General features: G+C 35.2%; 1 protein-coding gene across 2 annotated transcripts in view; it reads right to left on the bottom strand.

Annotated features, from left to right (window-relative positions):
- Window positions 1–12729, bottom strand: part of RP1 (RP1 axonemal microtubule associated) — a 210839-nt gene that overhangs the window by 134154 nt on the left and 63956 nt on the right. For both annotated transcript variants that reach the window (XM_070747755.1, XM_070747756.1), the window contains exons 14-18: window positions 11233–11406; window positions 10575–10787; window positions 8319–8496; window positions 6789–6920; window positions 3023–3225 (exon numbers count right to left, since the gene is read on the bottom strand). In XM_070747755.1, coding sequence (XP_070603856.1) covers window positions 3023–3225; window positions 6789–6920; window positions 8319–8496; window positions 10575–10787; window positions 11233–11406 — 900 coding nt within the window. The remainder of the gene's footprint in view (window positions 1–3022; window positions 3226–6788; window positions 6921–8318; window positions 8497–10574; window positions 10788–11232; window positions 11407–12729) is intronic.

The raw sequence follows: 12729 nt of genomic DNA, 5'->3' as shown, positions 1-12729 counted from the left end.
ACTGCAGCCAACTCACCAAGGGACAATTATTCAATTATTTAAAATATTTTTTAAAAAATATTTTTTGTCATTCATGTTTCATTTTGATCCTTCTTTGACATCCTTTCTTTGATTATTCTATTCCACTACTTCTTTATATTAGTGTAAATCTTGTCCTATGGTACATTTTTCCATGGAGAGTTGGCCATGGTGAGTTGGCCACAGCAAGTTGTCCCATTATCTGTGAAGCTTTTTGTTTAATTCTTACCTATTTGCCTTCCCCCTCCCATCTCTTTTTTACCCTTGAGATATTTAATTGTTATCTCTCATTCCATTAACTTAAAAACCGAAAGATTTTGTCTGATTGTTAAACTTTACACACATTGTTTAGTAAAAAAATTTAAAGGATGTATTTTGCATATTTGAGGAATGGAATAGAGTAGGGTAGAACAGAGTAGAGTAGAGTGGAGTGGAAGAGAATGGAATAGAACAAAACAGAACATAGAAACATAGAAACATAGAAGATAAACGGCAGAAAAAGACATCATGGTCCATCCCCATTCAAATTATCTCCATTATAAAGTGCTACAAAGTGTCAAACTCAGTCATTTCCACCAAGGCAGTCATTTTCATAGCACGTTCTCAAAACTCAAAGCACGTTCTCGTTTCCAACAAGGCAGTCATTTTCATAGCATGTTCTCAAAACTCTCACACCAACCAAAAAAGGTTGGGTGCCATAGCTTTGAACTTTCTATTGGCCCAGACATTGTAGTTTGTAAATCATTATCCATGGATTGTTGTGTTTCAGTATATCATATTCAATAAACTATGGTTAAACAAATAATGACTGTGATATAGAAAACCTCAGGATTGTTTGTATTGGTTAATAGCAATACACAATTTGGAGGTGCCAGATCAATGATCTGAAATGTTGAAGAAGAGAAAGATTACATTCTGTACATGAATTCTCTGTACTTATATGCCTTCAGAAGGCTGATTGAATAATTTGAATCAACAGCATGACAGTCCAATTGCTAGATCAGCCTTTCTTGATAAATTTCAACTTTTATCTTTTTGTCCATCAATACGATGATTTACCATTTTATAATAAGATATGCTGGCAAGGATTTTCTCCCCATGACTAAATACTTTGTATTATGTCATGCTTTCAAGGCAAATATAACTTCAACTCACATGTTTCCTATGCAGTATGAGGTCTGCATTTCCACTTACAGGACTACTGTGGTTTACATTTCAAAATTTTGTGTCCTAAATTGTATACCAACATCAGCATCTGATGCTTGGAGAGTTATGGAAAGGACCATAACTGTCAGAATTTGTCAGCCTCCACAGTCAACAGATGTGGAAGGTACCAGGCTTAAAATAACATAATTTTAAAAAACATGCTAATCATTGTCCAGCAACACAGAATCTATTCAGATTCTAGGCCACTGGGGGGGGGGGGGGAGAAATCCATTGATCTCAGTGCATTACTCAAAATAAAGTGCATTTATAAATTGTAATATGGAAGATATTGCAATCCATTAGAAAAACATAGAATAAAGTATACATTTCATAAAATGAAGCCATTTACCTTATATATTGGAAAACGGCCAGACCCAGCTAAGATATAGGTCTCATATTATAAAATTCCAATAACTGAAAGACTGTTTCAAGGAAGAGGGCATGGGGTTATTTTCCTTAGCATTCAAGTACAGGATAAAAACCAAGTGGAAGCTTTCACTCAAGTGAGTAGTAGATGTTCAAAAAAAAAAGTTTTTTCTGACTATTAAGCAGTGAAACAACCTGCCTTCTGAAACTGTGGACATTCCATTACTGGAAGTTTTCAAGCAAAGGGTGGTCATCTTGGACAGGGATTTCACCCCAAAGACTTTTAATGTTCCTTTTCATCCCTTTGGTTCTATAATTTTATTTTCAAAAATTAATCTGCTGAACATCTTAGCATCCATCACCATCTGTACTTATGAGTTTGAAAGAAAAACCTCAGGTCAATTGGGTAGGCTAGGATGTGGGGGGGCGGGGGCGGAGAAGAGCAGTGACCAGTTATTTCTATAGTATATAATGTAATGAAGTTACCAAGAGTCAACTTGAATAGAATAAAACTGGTTTCTTGATTGTCCCTGCTCTTGTAAACATGGAAAGTGTTCTGGATTCTGGTTAGAACTTTGGTTAATTGGAAATAAAAGTTACTGAATGCAAAGATTTATAAAGTAAAAACACCGTCTTTATTTCTTCTCTCCTCCGTTATCAAACTGCATTACATGCAGGCAAATTCTTTCATCTCATTTCTTCATGATAAAAGCACAAACACATCCCTCCAGCACTCCTCCCTTATCTTAAGATTTATGGCTAGGCAACTTTAGTCCAAAGCAATAAAACCCGCTGTTAAAATACCCAGAAAAGACTTAGCTTACTTCGTAGCTGCATCGTGGCACGTCCATTGAATTTATTGCAACATTGAAAACTCCGCCCTTCTTCCCTGCTGGCACCCGGACGTGATGAATTAATCACTTAAGTAATTAACCCATTCCTCCCCTTAATATTTCTTCCATGACACTTGTTCTCTCTGTCTCTGCAACTGTCTGAAATGCGGATTTAACCATCTATTATCTGTCTTTTCTTCACTGGAGTCTGGGCTCATAGCAACGTCCTGTGGCTGGCCTTCCCCCCTGTTCTGCCACCTGTAAACCAGGACCTGACACTAATTCATAAACACTATCTGAATCAGAATCTGCAAAATCTTCAAAATCTTCCAACTGACCAGGAGTATATACAACAGAAAGGATGGGATGGGATGGAGAGGGGTGGCATAGCGTGGGGTATGGAGGAAAAGAAAGGGAAGGGAAGGGAAGGAAAGGAAAGGAAATCTTTGCCATTTGCTATATTTAGAACTGATTTCATACTGAGCACAAATACATTAGATAGATTTATTTCAGGTAGCAAGTTTGAAGAAGGTATTTTCCACATCAAAAGGAAGATGAATTGTAGGGGGGGGAAATCCAGTCAAGCTTTCACTGGTTACCTGAAATGCATCTTCAGTTCTAGGTAGAAACCGTTGTTCTCTGTTGTCGTTGCCAAGAATAATAGGTCCAACAGAACCTTTGTCTCCATATATCCAGAGAGTGACCTTTGCTTGAGTTCCTGAATTTCCTGTCAGTATGAATACTTTCCATTTATCCTCTGAAGGAAAAGGGGATTTTTCATTTTGAATAGTCATCATTTCCTCTGAAAAGTATAAAATGTTAATAGATCAATATGGATATGCATTTAGAAATCTCTTTCCAAAACTAGATAAAAAGAGGAAGGAATTTGTTTTTTAAGATAAGGCTATAGTAGTCTGATTAACTGGCATAACTAAAAAACAAAATTTAAGCAACAAATGTGAAGAACACTTTCAACATCAAGGCTACCAAATGTAGAACTGCTTTTCTATTCTTCCATTTGGTAACTGTCACACATTATAAAGTTTCTTGGTGCAGCAACACCAATTCACATTGAAGCAAAATGGGTCGCAAACCAATTTAATATATAACTAAATTAAATGGTCAATAAATTCTATATACTTGAAAAAAGGGCACTGTTCACAATTGTCCAACATCACTAAAAGGGCCATTTGAACATCTAATGTGGAACCATCTCATTTCAGAAATCTATTAAGTGTCAACATTTCTGTTCCTTTTATTTGGCAAATATTCTAACAAATTATTGTTCACAGCTGGTTTAATCCTTCGTAGACATTTTAGTTACACATATAAGTCTTTTTAATTATTTATGGATAACTTTTATAAAAGATGGCTGTGCACTGCATAGAAAATCCCATTTTGAAAAGCGTCAAAGAAAGGATTTATTTAAGCATTTTGAGAAATGTTTCACCTTGTACTTTGCACTTTTTGCTTTCATAGAAAAAAAATCAAACATGCTAAGATGTCAGTGAAAAATAGCTTTGAAAGGATGTATCTTTCCATAGGTTCCTCTTAACCTGATATCCTTCTCTGATGTATTCAGAATAAATCTCATCTAGCAATCTCAATAGACCTGGAACGCGACTGGGTAAAGAAAGGTTGTTTTGGTTGACCACATGTGCTATAAATTAGATGCCTTGATATAATTGCCACTTACTGAGAAAAAACATTGTAAACATTGCAACTGGATACCTGAAAGTATCCCTCCCTCCTCCAAAGAAGCAATAAACAGTTGGTTGCCAGCCAAGCTTGCAATAACTTGATAGGCATGTATCTGAAATCTGAGACTTGACATTTTAAAAACTAAATGTTAAACAAAGGACAGACAAAGACAGGTAACAGTGAATTAATGATTTTGTTGTTGTTGTTGTTCGAAATCCTGTAGAGGCTGATTATGGATTACTTGAATCATTAACTTATAAAAAATGAGGGTGTGTGGGAATTTCTGATTCAGAATCCGTTAGTGTTTGTAACAGCAAATGAAACTGAGAGAAACAAAGAAAAGTAAAAACTCCCCTGGAATTATTCCACCTCTTGTGAGATGGCACTTCCACTTTTCGAAGACTCACATCCCTTAATTCTGCAAATGAAGGTGAGAAAGTGTGACAGACACCTAAGAAGTCCTACTTTTATAGATGATGACAAGATAAATTCTCTTGCATTCATTCCTTATTCGGTTTGATAACAGAGAATTTATCTTCAGTGTTCTTTCCCAGAATTTGGGAAGACTTGGGAAGAAGCCTGGATGGGAAGAATGCCACTTTCTTGCACTTGGTTGTAAAATGGCCAAAATTGTGTGCATGTATTTCCTGCTTTCCTCTGCAAAATCATCTGCAATTAGTCATGGCAGGACTATCGTCTCCAATGTGCTGCAATCTCCACATCTTAAATTAAACCCAAAGGAAAAACATAATGAGAAAATTCCATGTTTGGGACTTTTTACAGAGCACTGCCATGACTAATGTCATGGCTAAGAAGTCCTGACTTTGAGAATTGGATAATTCCTGCTTTAACTTCAGAAAGGTGAAAAAATCAACCATCCAGGTTATCTGGCCAGGAATGTGACAGAGCAAAAGTTTTCAAAGGTCACCAGGCTCTTCTTCAGTTTCTAACACAGAATAACCCAGTTGCAAGGGACTTTGGAGGTCACCTAGTCCAACCCCCTGTTTGAGCAGGAGAGCCTGTACCATTTAAGACAAATGGCTATTCAATCTCTTCTTGAAAGCGTCCAGCGATGGGGCTCTCACAACTTCTGAAAACAAGCCATTTCGCTTGTTCATTGTTTTCACCATTAGTAAAATAAAAATAAAATAAAAACCCACTGCTCTGAAAGTTCTCCTTTTCAGGTTCACATAATTTTTAAGACATTAATGTAATGTTTATGCTGTAAACTCCCCAGAGTAATCTCAGACCAAGATGGGTGGAGAATAAATGTAATAAATAAGTAAAATAAAATAAATACAGTATTTGATTATACATTTGATTACAGCAGTGAGAATCCTCTACGTACAAGAATGCAAGTGCCTACGGTCCTTACCCTTATGGCCTTCCTGAAGCAAATAAAAACAGTCTTTCAAAGAACTCTTGGATATACTACTTTTATGTTTTAATTTTTAGCTTTGTATTTTAGTCAGAAAATTATTTATACTCCTATGTAAACACTGTCCGGTCATAGACTCCAGTTCATGTAATGTAGTAAAATAAATCTCATAAATAAAAACATATCAATTTAAAATTAACCAAGAATGGCAGATCTAAAAAGTCTGGGGATCCTGCCATTGTCAGCAGTCCCAGTCAACATGCTTGATGTTGCTAGGAGCTATGTTCAGCAATATTTGAGGAGCTTTTGGTACTCTACCCATGACCTAAATGAAGATTCTCAGGGGTCTGTCAATTTTAGGGACATCATTATTAGGGACATCATTATTATTCCTCTAGCATTAGGTCGACATCAATTTTAGGGACATCATTATTATTCCTCTAGCATTAGGTCGACCGATTAGGTCCCACAGAGTGGGCCTACTCCGGGTCCCGTCAACTAAACAATGTTGGTTGGCGGGCCCCAGGGGAAGAGCCTTCTCTGTGGCGGCACCGGCCCTCTGGAACCAACTCCCCCCGGAGATTAGAACTGCCCCTACTCTTCCTGCCTTCCGTAAACTCCTTAAAACCCACCTCTGCCGTCAGGCATGGGGGAACTGAAACATCTCCCCCGGGCACGTTTAACTTATGCATGGTGTGTCTGTGTGTGTGTCTGTTAGTATCTGGGTTTTTTTAAATATTTAAATATCTTAAATCTGTCTGATTACTATGATTTGTTTTACATGCTGTGAGCCGCCCCGAGTCTTCGGAGAGGGGCGGCATACAAATCCAAGTAATTAATAAATAAATAAATAAATAAATAAATAAATAAATAAATAAATAAATAAATAAATAAATAAATAAATAAATAAATAAATAAATAAATAAATAAATAAATAAATAAATAAATAAATAAATAAATAAATAAATAAATAAATAAATAAATAAATAAATAAATAAATAAATATGTAAGTTGACAGATAATCTTTTGAACAGACTATTTCAAATGAAATACATTTTGTGAGAGTATGACATTTCATATTAATGTTAAGAAGCAGTGAAAAAAGTTAATTAGTCATTATTAACAGCAGATCAGGTTAATACTTTGAAAATGAAACAAACCCATTTCAACATGTTGTGATTGATATGAATGAATGGATGGATGGATGGATGAATGAATGAATATTGAGTTGAGATAAATTGAATTACATTGAGTTGAATTGTATTGAATGAATGAATGAATTTTACCTGAAGGAGAAGGATTTGGTTGTCTTCCAGACACTAGATCCTGGGTACCTGCAAACTGCTGCTTAGATTCTCTGAACACTTCTTCCTGCTGGGCAAGAGTTGCAGATGTTCCCATTGGCTTTTTTCTGCCAACTAAAATTTAATAGAAATCATTTGTGGGTGGGATTGGCAACCTTTCCAAAGGCAGTTAAAAACAGTTCTTATGATAATTTTCCATGAATCCAAAGGGCAACCGGCTTTATAGTTCTTCAGTGTACATTTATTTACTTATGAAATGCACGCAAGATGTTCTTATGTAAGAATGTTAGAGTGGTGTTGAAAAATAGCCTAGTCACGGCGTGGCTTGACAAGTTTGGCCATGTAAAGCCCCTTGTTGGCAGAATCTGAGAAAATCCTTCTGGGCACATAGTGATGACAGAGTTATCAATGGAATGCTGATAGAACCTAGTTGTCTTTCCTGGTTAAAATGGAGCTTCTGTGCATCCGAGGAAGAAGATAGCGGTCCTGTGTCTTGATCTTTTATTGTATTTTATACAATGCGTGATCAATATCAATATGTATTGATCACGTATTGTGATCTTTCAAAAAAGTTGAGGATAATGTTCATAAAGGACCCTGCATGATACAAGTCAAACATTCTGGATACCATGCATTATTTGGACAGATGCTTTTATCATCTCTCCTGAAGTCTGAGTCAAAATGGTCATGAAGAGAAATTTCCTTAGAAATTTGGAAAGAAGATGACAAGAGTTTAAAATAGCCTGTGAGGTTGGAAAGATCTCAACCTCTGACCACTTTAGCAATCATATCATCGGAGTTACTGGGAATCAGGTAGCATATAAATTTAATTTATTATTATTATTATATACCAAATTGTATCCACAGCCATAACTGTGTTGGATAAGAAAGGGTACACACTATTTTCACACTGATACAGCTGTACAAAGCAAAACAACTTTGAAATAATTTACAGCGTCAATTTTGGGCTTGTCCCCCAAAATCTGCTGCCTAAAATACCAGAAAACCAGGAAGCAAACAAAAGCTTAATTTGTGGGGTTTCAAATATCATTGTTCTATATCATCCTTGCTACATATCACAGACTACAAAGAGCTGATTATAATAAAATCACACTAATACTCAATAGCTACTATGCATTTCTGCCAGAATCTTCTGGAAAAGACATAGGACTTGACAAGATATTTTGCTTAAAATCTGAATTAGAAAATTCCAGTCCTGTAATTTTGCAATCGTGACATAGTGAATTTTTTAAATCAATCTGGCAGAAATATTCATTCATTCATTCATTCATTCATTTATTCATTCATTCATTCATTCATTCAATTTAAAATGTAGCAGCAGATTCATAAGTTATGTAGTAGAGGTAATGCAATGTCTATCATATCATTGTTAATAATTGGGATGTTCATTTATATCATTATCTTAAACATACTTTTACAAGTAGTTTTTGTATATTAAAGAAGAAATTGCAAGCCATGTATCTGTAAAGCAAATGATCATTTTGTACATACATTTGACAACTTGTGGGTAAAACAAAATGTTGCTTTCTCCAGTATCGACAAGTGGCTTGGTCTCACCATTAGGCAGAAGGCCAACATATATTCCTCGGCTCCGTGCCGATTCAAGACTTACAGACCCAGTTTCTAAATTTTTTTGTACTTTGAAATGACAGTCCACATCTCCTATGCCCTAAAAATGTAATAAATCAACATTAAAAGGACTAAATAATTTCACCATTTGAGAGCATATGCACCAAAGAGTAATTCCTTGTGTGTGCAATCACACTTGGCCAATAAAGAATTCTATTCTATTCTATTCTATTCTATTCCATTCCATTCTAATTGTTCTTTGGTATTATTTTTTGCGCCACTATTTTAACTTTTTCTGGTCTCAGAAATTTAGCATGGTTGGACCTAGTTAGAATGTGGATTATAAATTTCTAAACATTGGATTTTAAAAAAATAATCAACATTTCTTGTCAAAAAATAAAAACCTCCTACATGGAACTGTTCACAATGTTTTCAGGAGTCATTTTTGACTCACAGTATACCTTATGCTCACAGGACATAGAATGTAAGCCTCTCTCCCGTCCCCAGCTGTTACTGATCCCCGGCAGTTGCCTAAACAAACTGAACATGGCCAGATTTTGCTAAACTGGATTTGTCCTGCCAGTTCGGTGTATTTCCCAACATAATCTCTCACTTTTTCTGTGATATGAGATCACTTAACTTTGTTTGTGTTTTTTTTTAATTAAGATGTTACAACACTCTCTTTCTTTCAATCATATTTACCAGTAGTTTTTGTATTTTAAATACAAAACACCAACATCAAAAATATCTAGTTATCTGGCCATATGACTTTTTTCACTATTTATCTTCAATTGGGTAGCTAAGTGGCAAATGGTCAGATTCTACTCTATTTTGCAATGCTACCAGAGCAGAATCCTTACACAACACACATTGTATTAATGTATTTATATATATATATGACATTAAATACATGAAATTATATATATATATTAAATAATATATAATAAAATACAAAAAACCAATTCAATATTAATAATATCTGATTTTCCAACAACTTAATATTAAAAATATCAAAGAGCAATCTTTCTAAGTCAAATATTTTTCAAATATATCTGGCTGTAGCTTATATAATTTCCTGTATAACTGAGAACACAAGATTGATTTAAAATTAATCTCACCAGATTCTATCATGAATGACTGATCAATTTTAACTGAGAAAGAAACATTACATAGTAAAATCTAAATGATGTTTCCTCAAATTTAATATATCTAAATACCAGAAAACAAAGAATGGGCTTTAGTTATACTGTATTTCCTGTAGCTTGTTGCTACTTCAATTCGCTTTCTGTAAAAATTCATTAAATAATTAGATGACTTGCAGCTATTGTTCTTTTAAAAAACCCTTTTATTAGATGACTAAAACTCTGCTTAATAATATAATTTAACATTACAATCTAGTGATACCATCATTACTACAAAATTTCTCACACCTACTGTGTTTTCTTGAAAATAAGACCGTTAATTTTTTTTGAACCCTGAAATAAGTGCTTGGCCTTATTGCCATGCACCCAAAAGCCTGATTTGGGCTTATTAGCAGTGGATGTCTTATTTGGGGGTAAACAGGGTATTAGTGACGATGTTCTAATTAATAAGAGAATTTTAGTGAATCTAAAACGAGATTTGAAATTTTTGTACAGGTACCCAGTGATATATTTTTTTCTCAGAAAAACTCATTATAAAATGTTCTCTTGGTTATAGTCTCTGTATCTGAAGTAATTTATATTATCCTTATAAAGTCTCCTTTAAGTTCAAGCTTTAGTCCTGATCAAAACATCTATGGAGTTTTCTTTTTCTAGTTCCATAGTTTTGTCTTCAGTTTTGATTATCTCCTATCCAGTTACTCTTTTAGTTTCTGAGCCCAGATCAGTTGCCTCCTGTTTTGATCTATTTAATAAGGGGTGTGCATAAGTGCACCAGTGTGCCTTCCGTCCCCTGTCCAATTGTCTCTCCTTATCTCATTTATCTTTTCTTCCTTTCAAATATGTTCACCTATACTTTTATATCTTTTCTTCTATTCTTTTCTTCACTTATATTATTACATATCTTTCTCTCCAATGTGTATTATGTATTGGACCAAATAAATAAATAAAAAATACAAATAAAAGAACCAGCTTTAAAATGTATCTCTTATTCAATAAATCCCTCTATGCACTTGCTTAGAAAAGGCAAACTTCTTACCGTTCCATTACATTGGCCATCCTTGATCCTCAGATACATTTTTGGGTGTTTTGCATTTTCAAACATACAAACCCCAGAGCTGATTTTATGAACTTTCCAGGAACAATCATCAGCCTGATTTCCAGCTCCACTGCAGCTCCCATCAGATCTCAGGCAGAGGAACTGGCAGTAGCTTGTAGCGAGCAAAATTATGGCACTGTTGTGGAATATACCCTATAAATCATCAAACAGAACCATCTCTAAATAATTTTGGCTTTCAGATTTCCCATTTTTCATTTGTTTGCATCCAATCTAATCCCCCTTTCCCCAAGATCCCCATTCTCTAGATATTTTCCTACTAGCATGGCCTAAGGAGTGGATAGCATATTTGGCTTTTTTAGCTTGTGATTTGTTCAATAAGCCATGATTTAAACCATCTATGGCCAAGCAATCAATTACATCAAATCTGATCATGTTAGATGCAATAGTATAATCTCATTTGATACAAGAATACAACAAATTAAGGAAATGGGAGTTACGGAGAATGATTTTGCAAAGTTATTGCAGTCTTCGGCTCCATCTAGTGGGTAGAAATTGCTTCTCTTTGGAAAGCTGTTCATTCACTATTTGCACCAGTTTGTGTATCATATTCCATTGTTTTTTTTTCCTTTTCTCTTACCTTTACGTGGACAACAAACTCCTTGGTTAGTCCTGCATAGCCTGTGTTATCATCGGCTACCCTGCCTTGGAAATTGAAAGAAATCATTTGGCCTGGATTCTGGGATGATTCCAGAATGGTGCAATGATTAGGCTGAACGTGAACTTGCAGTTCACAGTGGTTATCCCCATAGTTCTAGTAAAGAGCAAAATGGGATTAGTCCACATTCATTGACACTTTGAAAATGGATACAATTTTAGATTGTAGCATTACAGTTTTGCATAACTGTATAGCATGAACCTAGCCTCTCCTATAGCGGTACAGATTTCTTTCTGTTGTGTTTAAGAAGATGAAGCATATTATAAGATCTAAACCAGGAAATAGGATTAGTAGATTAGTTCTTCCACATTTACTGGCATTACGGCAATTTTATGGGTGATGCTTCTGACTAAAAAGAATATGATTAACTGAATTATAACTTCAGCTATTAGCATTAATATTATAATAATTCAGCATAAAGTGCATCGGTTTGGGCTGTCAGTAAAACCACCCAGTTTTTCCTTTAACAATGGCACAAGGGCTTTTCGAGCTCAACTCCTGTTGCTGCTGTGTTTTCCCTTTCACTATCATCATCATGTATTGATCGGTTCCTGATTGTTGCAATTTTTACTGTATTAAACAGATGTGTTATAAGATTGTGGCAAGTCTATGAAAGCATTTCTGCACAATTACAAAAGGGTTTTTGGTGGTAGTTTCCTGCCTCCATCCTCCCTCCTTAAAAGGAATAGAACTGATTAGTAAATGGTATGATAGAAAAACCAAAGGATGTAAATATAGGAAGAAAAGCCTTATATAAATAAGAACAGAGTTGGAAGGGACCCTGGAGGCCTTGTAGTCCAACCCCCTGCTTAGGCAGGAACCCCTACACCACTTGGACAAATAGTTATCCAACATCTTCTTATAAACTTCCCATGTTGGAGCACTCACAACTTCTGGAGGCAAGCTGTTCCACAGATTAATTGTTTTGACTGTCAGGAAATTTCTCCTTAGTTCTAAGTTGCTTCTCTCCTTATTTAGTTTCCACCGATTGCTTCTTGTTCTACCCTCAGATGCTTTGGAGAATAGGTTGACTCCCTCTTCTTTGTGGCAACCTCTGACATATTGGAACACTGCTTTCATGTCACCCCTGGTCATTTTTTTCATTAATCTAGATATACCCAGTTCCTGCAACCATTCTTCATATGTTTTAGCCTCCAGTTCCCCTAATCATCTTTGTTGCTATTCTCTGCACTCTTTCTAGAGTCTCAACATCTGTTTTACATCATAGCAACCAAAACTGAATGCAGTATTCCAAGGATGGCCTTATCAAGGCATTATAAAGTGGTATTAACACTTCATATGATCTTGATTCTATCCCTCTGTTAATGCAACCTAGAATTATGTTGGCTTTTTTGGCCTTGATGACTGCATATTTTTCATCAATATTTGCTATGACGTCTCTCACAGTTCTTAGCAACT

Source organism: Erythrolamprus reginae, chromosome 3 (assembly GCF_031021105.1).
Source record: "Erythrolamprus reginae isolate rEryReg1 chromosome 3, rEryReg1.hap1, whole genome shotgun sequence".
NCBI classification, from domain to species: domain Eukaryota; kingdom Metazoa; phylum Chordata; class Lepidosauria; order Squamata; family Dipsadidae; genus Erythrolamprus; species Erythrolamprus reginae.
This window is presented reverse-complemented; position numbering and strand designations above follow the sequence as displayed.